Below are 20,873 nucleotides of genomic sequence, written 5' to 3' on the forward strand. Positions count from 1 at the left end.
AATACATAATATATTTTGGAAACTGTAAAGTTGTTTACATACTGTAAGTCAAACCATCAGTTCTTTCTTGGTTTTCCTCCAGTAATGAAAAAAAAAAAGAAAGTGATAATTTCCCAGTACTTAAGGCTTAGACGGTGCCTCCCAAGGAGGTTGAATTGGTATTTAACCTCCTTGATGGCCTCCTCACGAAGGACAGTGCACGGCCAGGACTTGAACCCATGCGAGATACAAAAAGCAAAAAAATCTTAAGGTACTTTGCCAAGGATGCTGTGCATCGTCAGTACCTCCTGAGTATTTAGCAAAGCTGGCAATTTTTGCACTGTTGACAGAGCAAACTCTCCATAGAAATCTTCATGCATTAATCACAATAAAATGCACCACCTATAATATTGATTATTGATATGTAAACTTTTCTGAAGAAAGGTACTTGTGTTTATATGTTTACATAATTTCAAAAGTATGTAGCTATCTGTGTTTTTGGAATGAGGAAAAAGGCACTTGTATTTGTATTTGTATTTTTAAATCAAGAATGAAAGTATCCCATTTGTATCTGTATTTCTAATCATGGTTTGTAAAAAATTTCTATTGGCATTTGCCTTTTAACTTTCATGTGATCATTCATGAACGATTGTATCGCTACGTCTGGTAAGATGGTGATCGTCCCAGTAATCATGACTTTTCGCGCCATACATTTGTATTGCTTACTCGCCTCTCTGAGTCGGATGGAGAGTATAAGTATCTAGCACATTTTTCCACCCGTTGAGTTGCCACTGGCTATGCTCAAGTTAAGAAGGTTAAATACAGGAAGGCTGTGCGCGCCTTTCTGCTGTAATAAAAAAGTGAAGGCAGTGGGTGGAGCTTACGATTGGCAACTTACACCAAAAACATTGGCCTCTCCTGTGTTAATATATATATATATATATATATATATATATATATATATATATATATATATATATATATATATATATATATATATATATATAGAGAGAGAGAGAGAGAGAGAGAGAGAGAGAGAGAGAGTATATAATCATATATATATATATATATATATATATATATATATATATATATATATATATATATATATATATATATATATATATATATATATATATATATATATATATATATATATATATATATATATATATATATATATATATATATATATATATATATGATACTTGGTGCTACTGATACTGAAATCATAATCCCGAACTTATGTTGGGAAGGGGGAGAGAGAGAGAGAGAGAGAGAGAGAGAGAGAGAGAGAGAGAGAGAGAGAGAGAGAGAGAGAGAGAGAGAGAGAGAGAGAGAGAGAGAGTGAATGAAATTTTTTTCTGATACTCAGTAAAATGTTTCTTTAAGATGATATTTATTCCTCGTTATATGTCAAGGTGAAGCTCACAAAATCAATAAAAAAGACCGTATTTAGGATTGTCATCACCCTGCCTCACGCCATCCTTCTCTCTCTCTCTCTCTCTCTCTCTCTCATCAACATGAAAACGAACACTATAAAGAATTTCAATGCTCCCATGCACCTACCCCAGACCACACTTACGTATCGCAGACCGGACTCCTTAAGCATCTTTGCAATCATGCACTGTTAGTAGCTTACCCGAATGAGTCAATCAGTTGAATGCGCTTGTCACCGCCGTTGTGCGCGTGGCAATCACTCACCACCATGTCGAAATTCTCTGCGGGAAAACTGACACATGAGGAGAACGAGGAAGATGAAGAAATGATCACAGGAGACAAAAGGTGAGTAACACATTCATACGAGATTAATAATGCAAAAGTGTACACACACACACACACACACACACACACACACACACACACACACACACACACACACACACACACACACACACACACACACACACACACACACATACATATATATATATATATATATATATATATATATATATATATATATATATATATATATATATATATATATATATATATACGTATATTCATATTTCCGTGGAACTTTCTCATTTGTTTAGGGAACATGGATTGTTTGCTGATGACGCTCAGTTTTATTTGTGTTTTCCAAACATGCAAGATACTGAGGTTGTAATAAATAGTTATGATCGATGTGAAAAAAAAAAAAAATGATCGACGGAAAACAGCTAAATGTAAATGAAGGAAGAACTGAATGTTTGGTAATTGGAAGAAAACGTGATTTATGAAACTAAGATATACCACAAAGCTTTAACATTATAGATAAGGGTAACCAAGTCTCATAAGGTGAAGAATTTGGATGTGATTTTTTATAAACAACTCAACTTAAATGATCAAATAAATCAAACTGTGATAGTGGCAGGATATAATTTAAGGAACATTGCTTTTATAGAAAGGTTTCTTGATGAGAACTGTTTGAGAAGTTCATTCTAAACCAGGTTTTGAATCAATTACATTATCGTAACTCCCTACCATGAATTACCAAAGTATCAATTAAATAAGATGCATTTAATCATGAATAAGGCTGCTGGGTTAACAAAAAAATCCCCCTTTGATAGAATACCTACTCTTCCTAATTGAGCTTCCAGAATTATGAATAAAATTTGTGTCTTAACATTTCAAGCAATAAGGACTGGTAAGCTGAAATATATCAGAGACATGTTGATGCTATAATTTAATAATTATCGTTAGGCATGCAACAGAGGAGCAAAGATTAATGGAGCCAAGGAGAAATACAGACACTGGATTTACGGCATTTTCGATGAGTGTTCCAACAATTTATGATTGGTTGCCTACATATGTTATGGATGGTACACATATCACTTCTTTTAAGAAGAAAGGTTTCTGTTTACTGACGGGTATGATCTATACTATTACTATTTTTATGTATACTTTTTATATATGTATATGTTTCATATGTATGTGCTTATACATTTTGTATGTACTGATATTATACCTATCATTGTACCTAGTAAATTTCTTTTTATGTACGTACTTTACATATATACCTATCAACTGTTATATTTTCTTTCATATTATATACTTAATCATATACTAGTTATTATTCTATTATACACTATTGTCATTCGTAATATTCTTACAAAATAGCTGCCTATATTGTGTAATTTTGTAAAGCTATACTGTGTGGCTCTGTACAGCGTCACACTGTGAACAAATGGAGCCTAATAAAGGAAATAAAGATAAAGAAAACAGACTCCATTAATACTGAAAATTTACACAAAAAATATAGAAAGCGGAAAACACACACACACACACACACACACACACACACACACACACACACACACATATATATATATATATATATATATATATATATATATATATATATATATATATATATATATATATATATATATATTGTGTGTGTGTGTGTGTGTGTGTGTGTGCTTTCCGCTCAATCCCACATATTTTGTTTAAATTTTCAATACTTATGGTGTCTTTGTTTTCTTTATCTTTATTTCCTTTATTAGGCTCCATTCTTACACAGAGTGACTCTGTTCTTCAACTTCATTATCAGAAAATGTCAAAATTTTTCAAACTCAAACTCGCCTGGAGACTTCTGGCATTTGGCCAAAAACATCTCCAAAAACTTTACTTCTTCATCTTTCCTTCCTTTATTTCATCCTGATGGCACCACTGCTATCTATCTCTTCTGTCTCTAAAGCTGAACTCTTTCTCAAACTTTTGCTAACAACTCCATCTTGGATGATTCTGGGCTTGTCCCTCCCTCTGACTATTTCATGTCTTCAATCAAAATTCTTCGTAATGATGTTTTCCATGCCGTCGTTGGCCTAAACCCTCGGAAGGCTCATGGATCTGACGGGGTCCCTCCTATTCTTCTCAAAAACTGTGTTTCCGTGCTTGCACCTTGCCTGGCCATACTCTTTCAACTATGTCTGTCGATTTCTTCCTTTTCTTCTTGCTGGAAGTTTGCCTACATTCAGCCTGTTCCTAAAAAGGATAACCGTTCTAATCCCTTGAACTACCGTCCTATAGCTTTAATCTCATGCTTGTCTAAAGTTTTTCAATCCATCCTGAATAGGAAGATTCTTAAACCTGTCACTTCGCAATCTTCCCTCTGATCGCCAGTATGGCTTCCGTCAAGGTCACTCTACTGGTGATCTTCTGGCTTTCCTTTCTGAGTCTTGGTCATCCTCTTTTAGAGATTTCGGTGAAACTTTTCCTGTCGCATTAGACATATCAAAAGCCTTTGATAGAGTTTGGCACAAAGCTTTGATTTCAAAAACGGCCCTCCTACGGTTTCTATTCTTCTCTCTGCAACTTTATCTCAAATTTCCTTTCCAGCCGTTCTATTGCTGCTGTGGTAGACAGCCACTGTTCTTTTTCTAAATTTATTAATAGTGGTGTTCCTCAGGGTTCTGTCCTGTCACCCATTCTCTTTCTGTTATTCATTAATGATCTTAATCAAACTTCTTACCCTAACCAGTCCTACGCTGAAGATGCCACCCTACATCTTTCCACGTTCTTTCAGAGACGACTAACCCTTCAGGAAGTCAACATATCACACAGGAACGCCATGGAATGCCTGACTTCTAATCTTTCTAAGACTTCCGATTGAGCAGAGAAAATTTAATAGTTGTCAATGCCTCAAAAACTCAATTCCTCCATCTATCAACCTGACATACCCTTCCAGACAACTTCTACTCTTCTTCAGTGACAATCAACCGTCTCCCTCTTCTACACTGAATGACTGAATGTCCGTTACTCATAATCTTCACATCTGATGTCTTCTTAAAATAGCTATGAAGTTAGGCGTTCTGAGGCGTCTTCGCAATAAATAAATAAAGAAATCTATCTATCTATCTATCTATCTATTTATTTCTCTCTCTCTCTCTCTCTCTCTCTCTCTCTCTCTCTCTCTCTCTCTCTCTCTATATATATATATATATATATATATATATATATATATATATATATATATATATATATATATATATATATATATATATATATATATATATATATATATATATATATATATATATATATATATATATATATATATATATATATATATATATATATATATATATATATATATATATATATATATATATATATATATATATATATATATATATAGTAGATAGATAGATAGATAGACAGATAGATCTGTTTATTTATTTATTTATTTATTTATTTATTGCGAAGACGCCTCAGAACGCTTCTTATATATATATATATATATATATATATATATATATATATATATATATATATATATATATATATATATATATATATATATATATATCGCAACAAAATGCTTCTCCAAAAATGGAGGCTTCAAATGTATAATAGTATATACTCGTTTCCATGTTGTTTATTGTTTTTTTCTTATTTTAAGAACTAGGTCCCATTATCTATTAAAAATCATAAAGTCAGATTTTGCAAAGACTCACCATGCTGGGAAGTCATATAGATGACCAGTGTGAGCGGATCGCCGACACGCACAGGACCGTCGACACGCGGCCCATCTGCTCGCAGGCCTTGACGGATCTCCATCTTGCACTCTGGGGCCCGCAGAGTGAACTCTCTCAGGTCTCCGGTCTTCACTCTGCCAACACACACACACACACACACACACACACACACACACACACACACACACACACACACACACAATGTTAGGAAAAATAATCAGTTTGCCTCTCTAATATCTTAAGAATTTATTTTCTTTTTAATGGAGATTCAGTGTCTATCGAAAACCATCAATGAGCTCACACACACACACACACACACACACACACACACACACACACCACTTACGTCACGTCCATAAATGGGAAAGTGACCGTCTTGCGAAATTCGTAGTCGTACTCGCAGGTAACCTTGAAGTGCTCGTCCCACACTTCTTCAATGAGCGGATTGTACTGCACCGTCAGAGTGTTCCGCGTCACCGACTTCTGCCGTGAGGGAACGTTAGCTTGAGGATGTGAAGAAGGAGAGAAAGAGAGAGAGAGAGAGAGAGAGAGAGAGAGAGAGAGAGAGAGAGAGAGAGAGAGAGAGAGAGAGAATTAAGATAGCACTATAATGCTAGTAATAGTAGCCTAGTAGTAGTAGCACGGCTAATTTAGCAGCAGTAACAGCGGCAGTAGTAGTACCTATAGTAATAGTAATAATAATGGCAGTAGTAGTAGTAGTAGTAGTAGTAGTAGTAGTAGTAGTAGTAGTAGTAGTAGTAGTAGTAGCAGTAGTAGTTGTAGTAGTAACAGCAGTAGCAGTAGCAGTAATAGGAGTAGTAGTAGCAGTAGTGATAGTAATAGTAGTAGTAGTAGTAGTAGTAGTAGTAGTAGTAGTAGTAGTAGTAGTAGTAGTAGTAGTAGTAGTAATAGTAGTAACAAAAAAGCAAACATCAAAAGGAAGTTTCATCTACATCTCTCTCTCTCTCTCTCTCTCTCACCAGAGGTTGGCGGGTGTAGGCGTCTGGAACGTTCTGATCGCCGTTGGTCGTACCACACCGGTTGTGTTGGATGATGAACGTGTACGATGGGCGCCCCGACCCGCTCACGTATACGCAGTCAGCACTGTGGGCGTAGCCTGGTCGTAGGAAGGAGGACGTGGTGTGGAGGAAGAGGATATTAGTTTTCCACGTAACTGGCAGTCTTCCGAACATGAATGGGTGACCCAGAGTTTTTCGGAACTAGGGATTGATGCCATGCTTTGCGTCTAGATAAAGGGACGTACATGTACATGTGTAGGGGTCCTGACGCATAGTGAGTTATGAACCTGATACTTGAGTAATATAAGGGATGGCTAACTGCTTTTCCTCAATAATGACAGTACTGAATAACTGAAGGGGAAAATTTTTTGCAGTTTGAAATTAGGCTGTACTTTTTGGATAAGATTGTTTGTAGGCGGACAAAGGTTTAGTTGCCATACACAACAGCAAGTTTTGAAAGAGTATTCCAGACCTGATGCATGTACGAGTACATGTATTGTCCAGGGGGAAGCGGCAGTTTTACCAATGTAAAAGATTGGAATGCAAAGCATTCCAATCTTTTACATAATAATAATAATAATAATAATAATAATAATAATAATAATAATAATAATAATAATAATAATAATAATAATAATAACAACAATAAAACAAAACTCAAAAGCGCCACATAACAAAAATTAACGCCAACTTTTTTTTTTTTCACTCTCTCCCCCGGTGTAGTGTAGTGGAATTTCCCCGATCCGGTTTCCACTTTCCAGCCTTGCTCTAGATGCATGATCAGCACAGGTGTGGCTGCGATACTCATACATACCAGACTCAAACCGTTAGCACAAACGGCGATAAACACTGGGGCTACGTGCCATATCCACATTTATCATCGCAGTATTCGCATATACATTATATAACATTTCTTTCACTATTTTAGATGCCCATGTCACTAATACTTCGCCCATTTATCATCAAACATTATTTATGATGTACAAATACGTCAATAATAACTCAAATATCCACGTGTTTTGTCCTGTAACATCAAGATCAAGATCAAGATCACTTGTGACGTCACGGCTCATGTCTCTTTAAGTACCTGAGTAAATCTGAGAACGGTGACCTGGGTTGCCAGGTTCGCGGTTTTCCCGCCCAATCGGGCGGTTTTTCAACGACGCGGGCGGAAAAATTTTGGTGTAGGCGGGTAGGCGGTTTTTTGGGCTGCTTTCACTCTGACCGGCTGTTTTTTGGGCTTGTTATGCCATAAGAAATAGTAATATGTTTTCTTCTTGCATTCTAACTCAGGTAGCTAAGGCAGGTGACAATTTCAACTGGCGCCAGACCACCTGCCCTGGGATGTTTACACAGGTGATAGGTGCGACCTCAGATCTCCCCAGGGGGATTGTCAAGAAGGGAAGGCATGTGTCGACCTCATTAAGGCTGTGGTTGACCGTTGACCCATCCCCAAAACCCACCTCTAATGCATCTAGAGGGTGTATTCATTCACAGACCACAGTACCAGCAGGACTGAGCAAGTCAGTCTATTCTCGTCTTCCACAGTCGGATGTTGTGAGAATCTGCCAGCCTGATCGCTTTACTCAGTGACAATGAGTAAGTGGCCTAAGTACGGCAAGAAATATAGCAAACATTGGGAGAAAGAAGATGGACTAAAAAAAAATGGATTTTGAGTGTTCCGGTTGACGAGTACCATGCAGCTTGAAAATTTTGCGAAAGTACAAAAAGAGCCCATCACACTGACTTGATCAATCATAGTAAGACAGAAAAACATAAGAAAAATGCCATGCCTTTCTCAAACATGAGGACCTTATTCAATTCTGGAATTTCCAAAATATATGTACTGTACATATTGGGCTCATTTTGGCTGGTTTTGGGCGGGTTTTGGGGTGGGACTAGGCGGGAACGTAGTCTGCGACCTGGCAACCAAGGCTTCCATTTTAGGGTAAAATACCCTAAACTAGGGTAATTGGACCCTTCTTAGGGTAGTGTTTAGGGTAATGCATAAACTAGGGTAATTTTAGGGTAATCTGCCGTCCTATGGATAGGTGTGCTTGGAATGGAGCCAGTTTGGTGGCAGGCTGGTTCTGTTTCATGTTCGATTCATGTACACAATCATCCCCGTGACTTGTATCATCCCTTCACCCCCCCACCCCATCCCCTTTCTCCCCAGTCTCCACTCACCCGTCTACTACGCGTACACGTTTTGGACCTTCGGACGGTTAGATCACAGTTCACACACAGAGTCAGTCACTTGCGAGGACGAGTCCACACAGAACAGCCGCAGTAGTGGCTGTAGTGCTATTTTAAAACTGTATACCAGCTGGAATCTACGTGAAGGTGGCCTCTTCCCATAATCATAAGGAATAACTTCATTTCCATTCTATAAGATAATTTGTTTTATATATATTGTTATGACGGTCATGCAGCTGTGTGTGTTGTCTGGAGTTGTGTGGTATGTGGCGTGTGTGCTGATGAGGCGAGCTTCGTATGTGTGTGGCATGTCGGGTGGGTGTTGACATGTCGGTTGGTGAGTGTGCTGAGTGATGAGGATGATAATGAGGCCGTTGATAATGATAATGCTGGTGATGAGGGTGATGATGTTACACTGTTCCACTGTGGTGGTACTGGTGGTTATTTGAGAGGAGGTGGAAAAGGAGGGTGTTGCTAACTTCTCGATTGGTGCCTACAATCTCTCCCATTTAACGATGTTACCTGCGAATAAGTGACACTTTTTACTTCGACAATCTAGGGTAAAACACTCGAATCTAGGGTAAAATCGACAAAAATCTAGGGTAAGATTTCATCAACTCATGGAAGCACTGTTGGCAACTCTGTGAGAACCCTGCCTGGCAGTGTCCTGACTCCCGACACGTCTCGCAGGTAGTGGTACGTATGGCAGTAACTCCGTTTTCTCCCGGTTGGAAGGGGGACAATGGTATTCCTGATAGCGTCAGAAACCCTTCCTGGCACCGGAAAAAAAAAAAAAAAACGCCACCACACTGCATTAGACACTGTAATCACTGCACAGGAAACACAGTAGCACTGCACTATACCACGGGCACGTAACACACGACAGACGAAGACGAAAAGAGAGGCAAAACACTGAGCTTGATGACATGCCGGCTACTCACTGCGCCATGTTCTGGGCCATGCAGATGGGATCTCAGAGCCCTATATAAGAATCCGCGTATGTTAGTGGAGCTGTCAGTATCACAGGGCTTGACGTAAAGTCTAGGAGACAGTCAACACGTGTATTGTTCTTTAACCGGCTACAGGTGACAAAACAATCCTGGCTAACTCGCTTGTGCCTGTCCTCTCGCCTCTCGGTCTGGGTGCAAACCTTCTGAGGATTGTGGGTAGGTGTGGCTGCCAGATGTATGAAAGTGTAGAATATGTATTAGTATAGTGTTAAAATGTTTTCCTACTTTACTTTACTATCTAAGTAATATTCCTACAGTCGTGACCAGTGTGACAGCTCGTACGTTGTCGTCGGTTAGAAAAAAAATTTATCCCCAGTTTATCCACCGAAGACGATGGGACAGAGGAAGGGCATGCGTGGGTATGATGTCCCATCGTCGTCGCAAGATCTCTTTGAGACATTCCTGGACATTGCAGGCCCATTGGACATGAGTATGGAGGAGCCTCGTCCCAGACCCAGGAGTGAACATCCACCTTCAGACCCCCCACGAAGGTGGATGTATACCCTGTACCACAGGAAGGCTAGCAGGGGCAACTGGAAGACCAGCAGCACCAGCACCAGCACCAACAGCAACACCAGGACGAGAGAACAGCTGTTTGCCTCAAGTTGCCAAGCCGCGTATTCCTGTAAGGAGTGTGCGCGGTGGTAGTGGCGGCGTTGGTGGAGGTGGCGAGAGACTTCCGTTAACGTACTCGAAATAAATAAACTCGCAGGTGGTGAAGATATACACCACCAGAGAGAGAGAGAGAGAGAGAGAGACAGAGAGCTTTATCGGTGATATTATCATGATCATCCTTATGAAGTATGTAGACTCCATCCTCAGATATCCCCGTCGAGATGCGGCTCCGTGTCAGCGAGGACAAGGATGTACTTTAGGAGACTCATGATGAGGTGTGTTCATGTCGATGCTGTGGGGTGATGTGACATGGGAATATAATGATAATAGTAAAATTGAGGTGAAGCTATGTATAAGAGTGGCTACAGTGGAAGGAAATAGTTAGAAATAAAGAAATAAAGTTAAAGATAACAGTTTGCGGGCATTTCACGTTGCTATTTTTATCATTTTATGTTGGAGGTAGCTCTAGCTACCTCCAACTGGATGACCCAAACTAGGTTTGGGTCATCCAGCCTAGCATATGTGTGTGTGTGTGTGTGTGTGTGTGTGTGTGTGTGTGTGTGTGTGATAATGTACGAGTGTTGTCATGAGGGTGATGTCAAGTATGAGTGTTCGTATCTTGTCTGTGTTTGAATTGTGTTTGTTTGTGGATGATTGTCTCATGTATTTCTTTTTTAATCAGGAATTTTGGTTATTTCTATACAGGAAGGTAAGGGGTCTTAAAAGGTTAGTACAGGTAAGCATTGGTTCTAATGTGACATGGGAAAATGCTTTGGACACCTACTATATATACCTCCAGCGGCTCATTCTGGGCCTGCCCTTGCGTCGTCAAGCGAATACAGGGCGTCATCGAACTTCTGTCAAATGTGTCTTTATCGACATCGTTTGACGTCGTCTGACATAGTTCGACATCTTCAGACATCGTCCGACATCGTTAGCGTAGCATACGTTTTCGCAAGCCAAGAAAATTTGAAAATTCTGATTGTTCCCATACCCACATATAATTACATACATAGTTCCCCATATATATATATATATATATATATATATATATATATATATATATATATATATATATATATATATATATATATATATATATATATATATATATATATATATATATATATATATATATATATATATATGAACATAAACATAACACAAACAAAAATCTACCTATCTACATACATACATAGGTAGGTACATGAATACATACTTCCATACATTCATAAATTAAATACTTACATAAAACTAAATTATTAATCAAATATACGTATGTTTGTAAACACGCATGTGCATATAAAGACATACATGCAAACATACACACATACATGTCCATACACATACACATATACATGCATACATACATACATGCACATGCACACAAACATACATGCAGACACATACACATACATATGTATACATACACATACATAGGCAAACATACAAACATATATAAATACATAAATACATTCATAGACACATACATACCGAAAGGCATACAAACACACAAAAAAAACATAATATAAATATAAATATAGACATATACATACCGAAAGGCAAACAAACACAAAGATACACACGTAATACACACTTGCACACTTCCATATGCATAAAGCAAAATAGTAAACTCGATCAGTGTTCATATTTTATATATATGAAAGATTTGATTTTAGTTTTGAATAAATTAAGAGAATTAATGGACTTTATGTCTAGATGGAGATTGTTCCAGCTCCATGAGCCTCTCACACTCACACTTCGCTGGGCGTGTACAGTTCTACATTGCAGTAATTTTACATCCATGGGTCTTCTTGTATTAATGTTAGTTCATAAGCAAAAAGTGTAAGGATGTGTATACAAATAGACAAGTTTAAAGTGGAATACCATCAGGAAGTTTCATAAGTTTATATTCACAAAAGAGAGGGTTAGTAAGTGCAAACCTTGATTTAAAGTACATGATTATGATTCAGGTAATTTTCTTGTGTGCAATAAATAAGTCATCAATAAATGTTTTGAAAGCGCCACCCCAAATAGCTGCACAATGTAATAAATGTGGATACACTGTTGATATGTAAATCATTGTGATACAATCTGGAACTAAACAGTTTCTTATCGTATATAAAACACCTGTGATTTGGGACAGTCTTGTACATAAGCCCAATAAATGTTGTTTCCATGTCAACTTTTCATCAATGGTTACACCTAAAAAAATTATATGACTTATTCTACTTGGCCAGCTTAATACTTATATGGTCTAAATTAAATGTTTGTACCACAAGAAACCATATAAAAAGTTTTGGAAGCATTAATTGTTAATTTATTGCTTTTTATCCAGTTAGAAAAATTAATAAGTTCACTATCTAGTGTAACCATTATTTCCTCAATATTTTTCCCCTGAACAAAAATTGTTGTATCGTCGGCGAACAACATAAATTTCATTTTACAGATAATACTCACCATATTATTTATATACTTAGAGAGAGAGAGAGAGAGAGAGAGAGAGAGAGAGAGAGAGAGAGAGAGAGAGAGAGAGAGAGAGAGAGAGAGAGAGAGAGTTCCTCCTCTCAGACCAACAGTTTGGGTTCAGACTTGGAAGGTCAACCTCAGACCTGATGATGCTCCTCACCAGGCACTGGCAGGGCGCCCTCGACGACGGCAGGGACACTATCGTGGTTGCCTTGGAGATTTGATAAAGTATGGCATAGAGGCTAACTAGAAAAGCTCCGTGCTAAAGGCATCCAGGGCAGTCTGTTACGACTCCTGGAGAAATTACCTGCAGGACAGAAGCCTCAAGTTGGTTGTCAACGGTCAAACATCTAAGTCCTTGCCTGTGGAGACATCAATGCAACAGGGCTCAATACTTGGCCCACTCCTGTGAAATATTTATGTGGATGACCCTCTCCAGCTACTGCCAGCAGTCACGGCCAATGCCGACGACAGCACCCTCTCCTATTCCTATACCTTCCAAGACAATGGGCGTGCTGCTGAGGACATCAATTAACAGCTACAAAGGATAGACGAGTGGGATACTCTCTCGCAGATGACAATTGCCCCGGAGAAAACACAAGCAATGGTGGTCTCTCGGTCACCAGCCGCCATGGCAACAATGGCAGGCAAGTTGTCTATTGGCAGCTCTGCGCTTCCACTTCAACAAGATGTCAAGATACTGAGAGTGGAGGTGGACTGAGGGCCGAAGTTTGACAGCCATGTCAAAACCATTTTCAAGAAAGCCTCTCACAGGATCACCGCTCTGAGAAGGCTGGCCAGCTCCCTTGACAGAAAGGGGAGAGTACTGTTGTACAAGGCAGTTATTGCCCCACCTGGATGTCCTGTGGCGCCACATACAGAAAGAGGTTGGACAGCATCCATCGCCGCACCTTATGGGGCCTGAGCATCCTCTCGACTCACTGGAACACCGCAGAGACTTGGAGGCGAACGTAATGTTCCATAAGGCAAAAGTGCAAAAAGTGCCACATCTGGCAGGGTTGCATCATCCTCTAAGAGTCTCCACACGGAGCACGAGAACGGTGCTCAAGGGTGATGACGTCGTACAGGTAACCCCTTCCCACTGCTGTCATCAACAACGCACCTTTGCAGGACATGCCACCAGGATGTGGAAGTTATTCACAGCCGTGGTGACTCACGTTCAGATGAACACTCAGAGTGTAAAACTGATGGCCCATAAATGGAGACAGACATTGGCAACCCCAATGACACTCTTTGTGACGTGACATTCAGTGCAGTGCGGTGAAAAACTGAATAGTGCTCTATTTATATACTGACCATAGTCTTAATGTAGCACGTATAGATATAAAATAAATAAACATATGTACCATACTAAGTTTATCTTAAGATATATTGTATCTTATTTATCTTAAGAGTATTGAAAATATTGTAACCAAATAAATATTAATACCCTTATAATAGGTGGCACACGACAGTGCGCCTTTCGGTACAGTCTTCTGTACAAAATCCGATAATACGAATATATATATATATATATATATATATATATATATATATATATATATATATATATATATATATATATATATATATATATATATATATATATATATATATATATATATATATATATATATATATATATATATATATATATATATATATATATATATATATATATATATATATATATATATATATATATATATATATATATATATATATATATATATATATATATATATATATATATATATATATATATATATATATATATATATATATATATATATATATATATATATATATATATATATATATATATATATATATATATATATATATATATATATATATATATATATATATATATATATATATATATATATATATATATATATATATATATATATATATATATATATATATATATATATATATATATATATATATATATATATATATATATATATATATATATATATATATATATATATATATATATATATATATATATATATATATATATATATATATATATATATATATATATATATATATATATATATATATATATATATATATATATATATATATATATATATATATATATATATATATATATATATATATATATATATATATATATATATATATATATATATATATATATATATATATATATATATATATATATATATATATATATATATATATATATATATATATATATATATATATATATATATATATATATATATATATATATATATATATATATATATATATATATATATATATATATATATATATATATATATATATATATATATATATATATATATATATATATATATATATATATATATATATATATATATATATATATATATATATATATATATATATATATATATATATATATATATATATATATATATATATATATATATATATATATATATATATATATATATATATATATATATATATATATATATATATATATATATATATATATATATATATATATATATATATATATATATATATATATATATATATATATATATATATATATATATATATATATATATATATATATATATATATATATATATATATATATATATATATATATATATATATATATATATATATATATATATATATATATATATATATATATATATATATATATATATATATATATATATATATATATATATATATATATATATATATATATATATATATATATATATATATATATATATATATATATATATATATATATATATATATATATATATATATATATATATATATATATATATATATATATATATATATATATATATATATATATATATATATATATATATATATATATATATATATATATATATATATATATATATATATATATATATATATATATATATATATATATATATATATATATATATATATATATATATATATATATATATATATATATATATATATATATATATATATATATATATATATATATATATATATATATATATATATATATATATATATATATATATATATATATATATATATATATATATATATATATATATATATATATATATATATATATATATATATATATATATATATATATATATATATATATATATATATATATATATATATATATATATATATATATATATATATATATATATATATATATATATATATATATATATATATATATATATATATATATATATATATATATATATATATATATATATATATATATATATATATATATATATATATATATATATATATATATATATATATATATATATATATATATATATATATATATATATATATATATATATATATATATATATATATATATATATATATATATATATATATATATATATATATATATATATATATATATATATATATATATATATATATATATATATATATATATATATATATATATATATATATATATATATATATATATATATATATATATATATATATATATATATATATATATATATATATATATATATATATATATATATATATATATATATATATATATATATATATATATATATATATATATATATATATATATATATATATATATATATATATATATATATATATATATATATATATATATATATATATATATATATATATATATATATATATATATATATATATATATATATATATATATATATATATATATATATATATATATATATATATATATATATATATATATATATATATATATATATATATATATATATATATATATATATATATATATATATATATATATATATATATATATATATATATATATATATATATATATATATATATATATATATATATATATATATATATATATATATATATATATATATATATATATATATATATATATATATATATATATATATATATATATATATATATATATATATATATATATATATATATATATATATATATATATATATATATATATATATATATATATATATATATATATATATATATATATATATATATATATATATATATATATATATATATATATATATATATATATATATATATATATATATATATATATATATATATATATATATATATATATATATATATATATATATATATATATATATATATATATATATATATATATATATATATATATATATATATATATATATATATATATATATATATATATATATATATATATATATATATATATATATATATATATATATATATATATATATATATATATATATATATATATATATATATATATATATATATATATATATATATATATATATATATATATATATATATATATATATATATATATATATATATATATATATATATATATATATATATATATATATATATATATATATATATATATATATATATATATATATATATATATATATATATATATATATATATATATATATATATATATATATATATATATATATATATATATATATATATATATATATATATATATATATATATATATATATATATATATATATATATATATATATATATATATATATATATATATATATATATATATATATATATATATATATATATATATATATATATATATATATATATATATATATATATATATATATATATATATATATATATATATATATATATATATATATATATATATATATATATATATATATATATATATATATATATATATATATATATATATATATATATATATATATATATATATATATATATATATATATATATATATATATATATATATATATGTATATATATATATATATATATATATATATATATATATATATATATATATATATATATATATATATATATATATATATATATATATATATATATATATATATATATATATATATATATATATATATATATATATATATATATATATATATATATATATATATATATATATATATATATATATATATATATATATATATATATATATATATATATATATATATATATATATATATATATATATATATATATATATATATATATATATATATATATATATATATATATATATATATATATATATATATATATATATATATATATATATATATATATATATATATATATATATATATATATATATATATATATATATATATATATATATATATATATATATATATATATATATATATATATATATATATATATATATATATATATATATATATATATATATGTTCAAACATAGAATCTTGTGTTTCGGTCCTGATTTATAGAATTCCATACCAGTTGAAATGAAAAATCTTGTCAATACTAGTAATTTGCATAATTTCAAACGTAACTTAAAGGATTATTTATTATCTCTTCAGATTTCATAATCCCTTTTTCACCTGATTATCTTGTTTTTTTTTTCATATATGTCATGTGTAATTTTCTTTACTCTACCTGTAGCTCATTAATCAATTTTTTTTTATTCCATTAGAAAATTAAGTTATTTTTCACGTACACTTCTATCCACCTCAACGCAACCAATAATGATTAGATAAATCCGTTTGCCTAGGACCCTTGGCTTGGCAGGCCGTGCCATTGCTTAAATGAATACTATGTATGCACATTACGTTAGGTGTACGTTAATGGCAATAAAACTTACTTTACTTTACTTTACACACACACACACACACACACACACACGGCCCGGTAGCTCAGTGGTTAGAGCGCTGGCTTCACAAGCCTGATGACCGGGGTTGGATTCCCCGGCCGGGTGGAGATATTTGGGTGTGTCTCCTTTCACGTGTAGCTCCTGTTCACCTAGCAGTGAGTAGGTACGGGATGTAAATCGAGGAGTTGTGACCTTGTTGTCCCGGTGTGTGGTGTGTGCCTGGTCTCAGACCTATCCCAAGATCGGAAATAATGAGCTCTGAGCTCGTTCCGTAGGGTAATGTCTGGCTGTCTCGTCAGAGACTGCAGCAGATCAAACAGTGAATTACACACCGCGTAGTGTAGACACACCGCGTAGTGTAGTGGTTAGCACGCTCGACTCACACTCGAGAGGGTCCGGGTTCGAATCCCGGAGGCGGCGAGGCAAATGGGCAAGCCTCTTAATGTTTGGCCCCTGTTCACCTAGCAGTAAATAGGTACGGGATGTAACTCGAGGGGTTGTGGCCTCGATTTCCCGGTGTGTGGAGTGTGTTGTGGTCTCAGTCCTACCCGAAGATTGGTCTATGAGCTCTGAGCTCGCTCCGTAATGGGGAAGACTGGCTGGGTGACCAGCAGACGACCGAGGTGAATTACACACAATCGGTCTATGAGCTCTGAGCTCGCTCCGTAATGGGGAAGACTGGCTGGGTGACCAGCAGACGACCGAGGTGAATTACACACACACACACACACACACACACACACACTTTGGTTCCCTCTTTCAACATGATGCATCTAAATACCACCACCATCAACAACTAACATGGTAAGAGTGAAAATTTCGCGGAAAGAAGATTAACAAAATAAATAATGTCTCAATTCCTCCAAACAATTACATTAAATTCAATCAGATTCCTTCACCCTTAAGTCATACAAAAGACATACAAACACTCAGACATACCCGAGGAATAGATAAGTCCCGTGAAGGATCCGTTGAACTTGACATAAATCTTCATGCTCTCCTCCTGACACTCCGCTTCGATGCCTGAAGAGGGAATTGAGAGAGCTGGTCATGAGAGAGAGAGAGAGAGAGAGTGTGTGTGTGTGTGTGTGTGTGTGTGTGTGTGTAAAGACAAAATAAAACTAAAAAAAACAGACATACACTCTTAAGAAAATTATATGGAAAAAGTTATAAAACAATAAGCACAAATTTTTACATTTGTTTATATATACGTGATGTTGTAAAAAAGTTAACATAAGTAAGTAAATACAGAAAAAGCACATGTAATATTTCGAATACGCTCATATATACAAAGGTGAACATAATAGGAATGAGAGAATGAAGAAAGTCTTGTACATTGAGGGCACGAGAGGAAGGGGTACATGCAATTAACAATATCAGAAGAGCAGTTGGCATAAAAATATCAGCAGAAGATAGCAAGAAATACAATATTGAGGTGATAAGACAGAGGCTGAAGACAGACACTTAGAGACCAAGAATTGATAAGATGAAAAACTTGTATTTTCAACCTGTCTAAAAGAGCAGTATGAGTGATACCCATACATACATATGCAGCATTCTCCCTACATGAATGGATATGGTCCCTGTACAGGGGCTGCATACTCAAAACACGCCTTTCCGAAAGGTACCTTTTGAGGAAAGGTGCCTTTGGCAACAGTACGCCACAGGCGCCTTTCCGCCATCTTAGATTCTCATACTGAAAACTTTGCAAAGGTGTCTTTGGTATATCAGATCGAAAGCCGTCTTTATACTACTGTCTGTCTATAGGGACTTGACTTTAACACACGAGCCAATCACAGGAGCTGTGTTTTGGAAATAAAAGCCAATCACAAAGTAGCAACATCCACTCATTTTTTTTTTGGAATTACCAAAGAGATCGTGTTCGCGCTCGCGCTCTCCTCACACAATATCACTTTCACTCTGGCTTCCGCGCTCCGCTCACACTTCCGCTTTCCTCTCTCACATGCGCTCTCCGCTTCCACTTGCATTCTCCGCTCGCACCGGCGCTGTCCACTCTTATCCTGTAGTTGTGCTCAAGCTTGTGCTTTCCGCTCGCACAGAAGGCCAGCCAAGGACAACAAAATGTAAAAAAAAAAAAAGGCCCACTTCAGTGCTGGTTCTCTAAAAGATAAGAAGGGTTAGCCAAAATTAGGGATCAAATGTCTTGATACTTCTCTCTTAAAAGAAGTTAAGTCTTAGGACGACGAAAAGCAGGTAGGGAATTCCAGAGGTTACCAGTGAAAGGTATGAATGATTGAGAGTACTGGTTAACTCTTGCATTAGAAAGTTGGATAGAATAGGGATGAGAGGAAGATGAAAGCCTTGTGCAACGAGGCCGCAGAAGGAGGGG

General features: G+C 32.2%; 1 protein-coding gene across 1 annotated transcript in view; it reads right to left on the reverse strand.

The window, feature by feature from the left end:
* Positions 1 to 20,511, reverse strand: part of LOC123516649 — a 33,498-nt gene extending 12,987 nt beyond the window's left edge. Inside the window, exons 1-6 of the mRNA XM_045276250.1 lie at positions 20,487 to 20,511; positions 19,463 to 19,546; positions 6,425 to 6,561; positions 5,791 to 5,927; positions 5,424 to 5,578; positions 1,622 to 1,700 (exon numbers count right to left, since the gene is read on the reverse strand). Of these exons, the coding sequence (XP_045132185.1) occupies positions 1,622 to 1,700; positions 5,424 to 5,578; positions 5,791 to 5,927; positions 6,425 to 6,561; positions 19,463 to 19,546; positions 20,487 to 20,511 (617 nt within the window). The remainder of the gene's footprint in view (positions 1 to 1,621; positions 1,701 to 5,423; positions 5,579 to 5,790; positions 5,928 to 6,424; positions 6,562 to 19,462; positions 19,547 to 20,486) is intronic.
* Positions 20,512 to 20,873: the final 362 nt, after the last annotated feature.

This window comes from Portunus trituberculatus, chromosome 41 (assembly GCF_017591435.1).
Source record: "Portunus trituberculatus isolate SZX2019 chromosome 41, ASM1759143v1, whole genome shotgun sequence".
Taxonomy (NCBI): Eukaryota; Metazoa; Arthropoda; class Malacostraca; order Decapoda; family Portunidae; genus Portunus; species Portunus trituberculatus.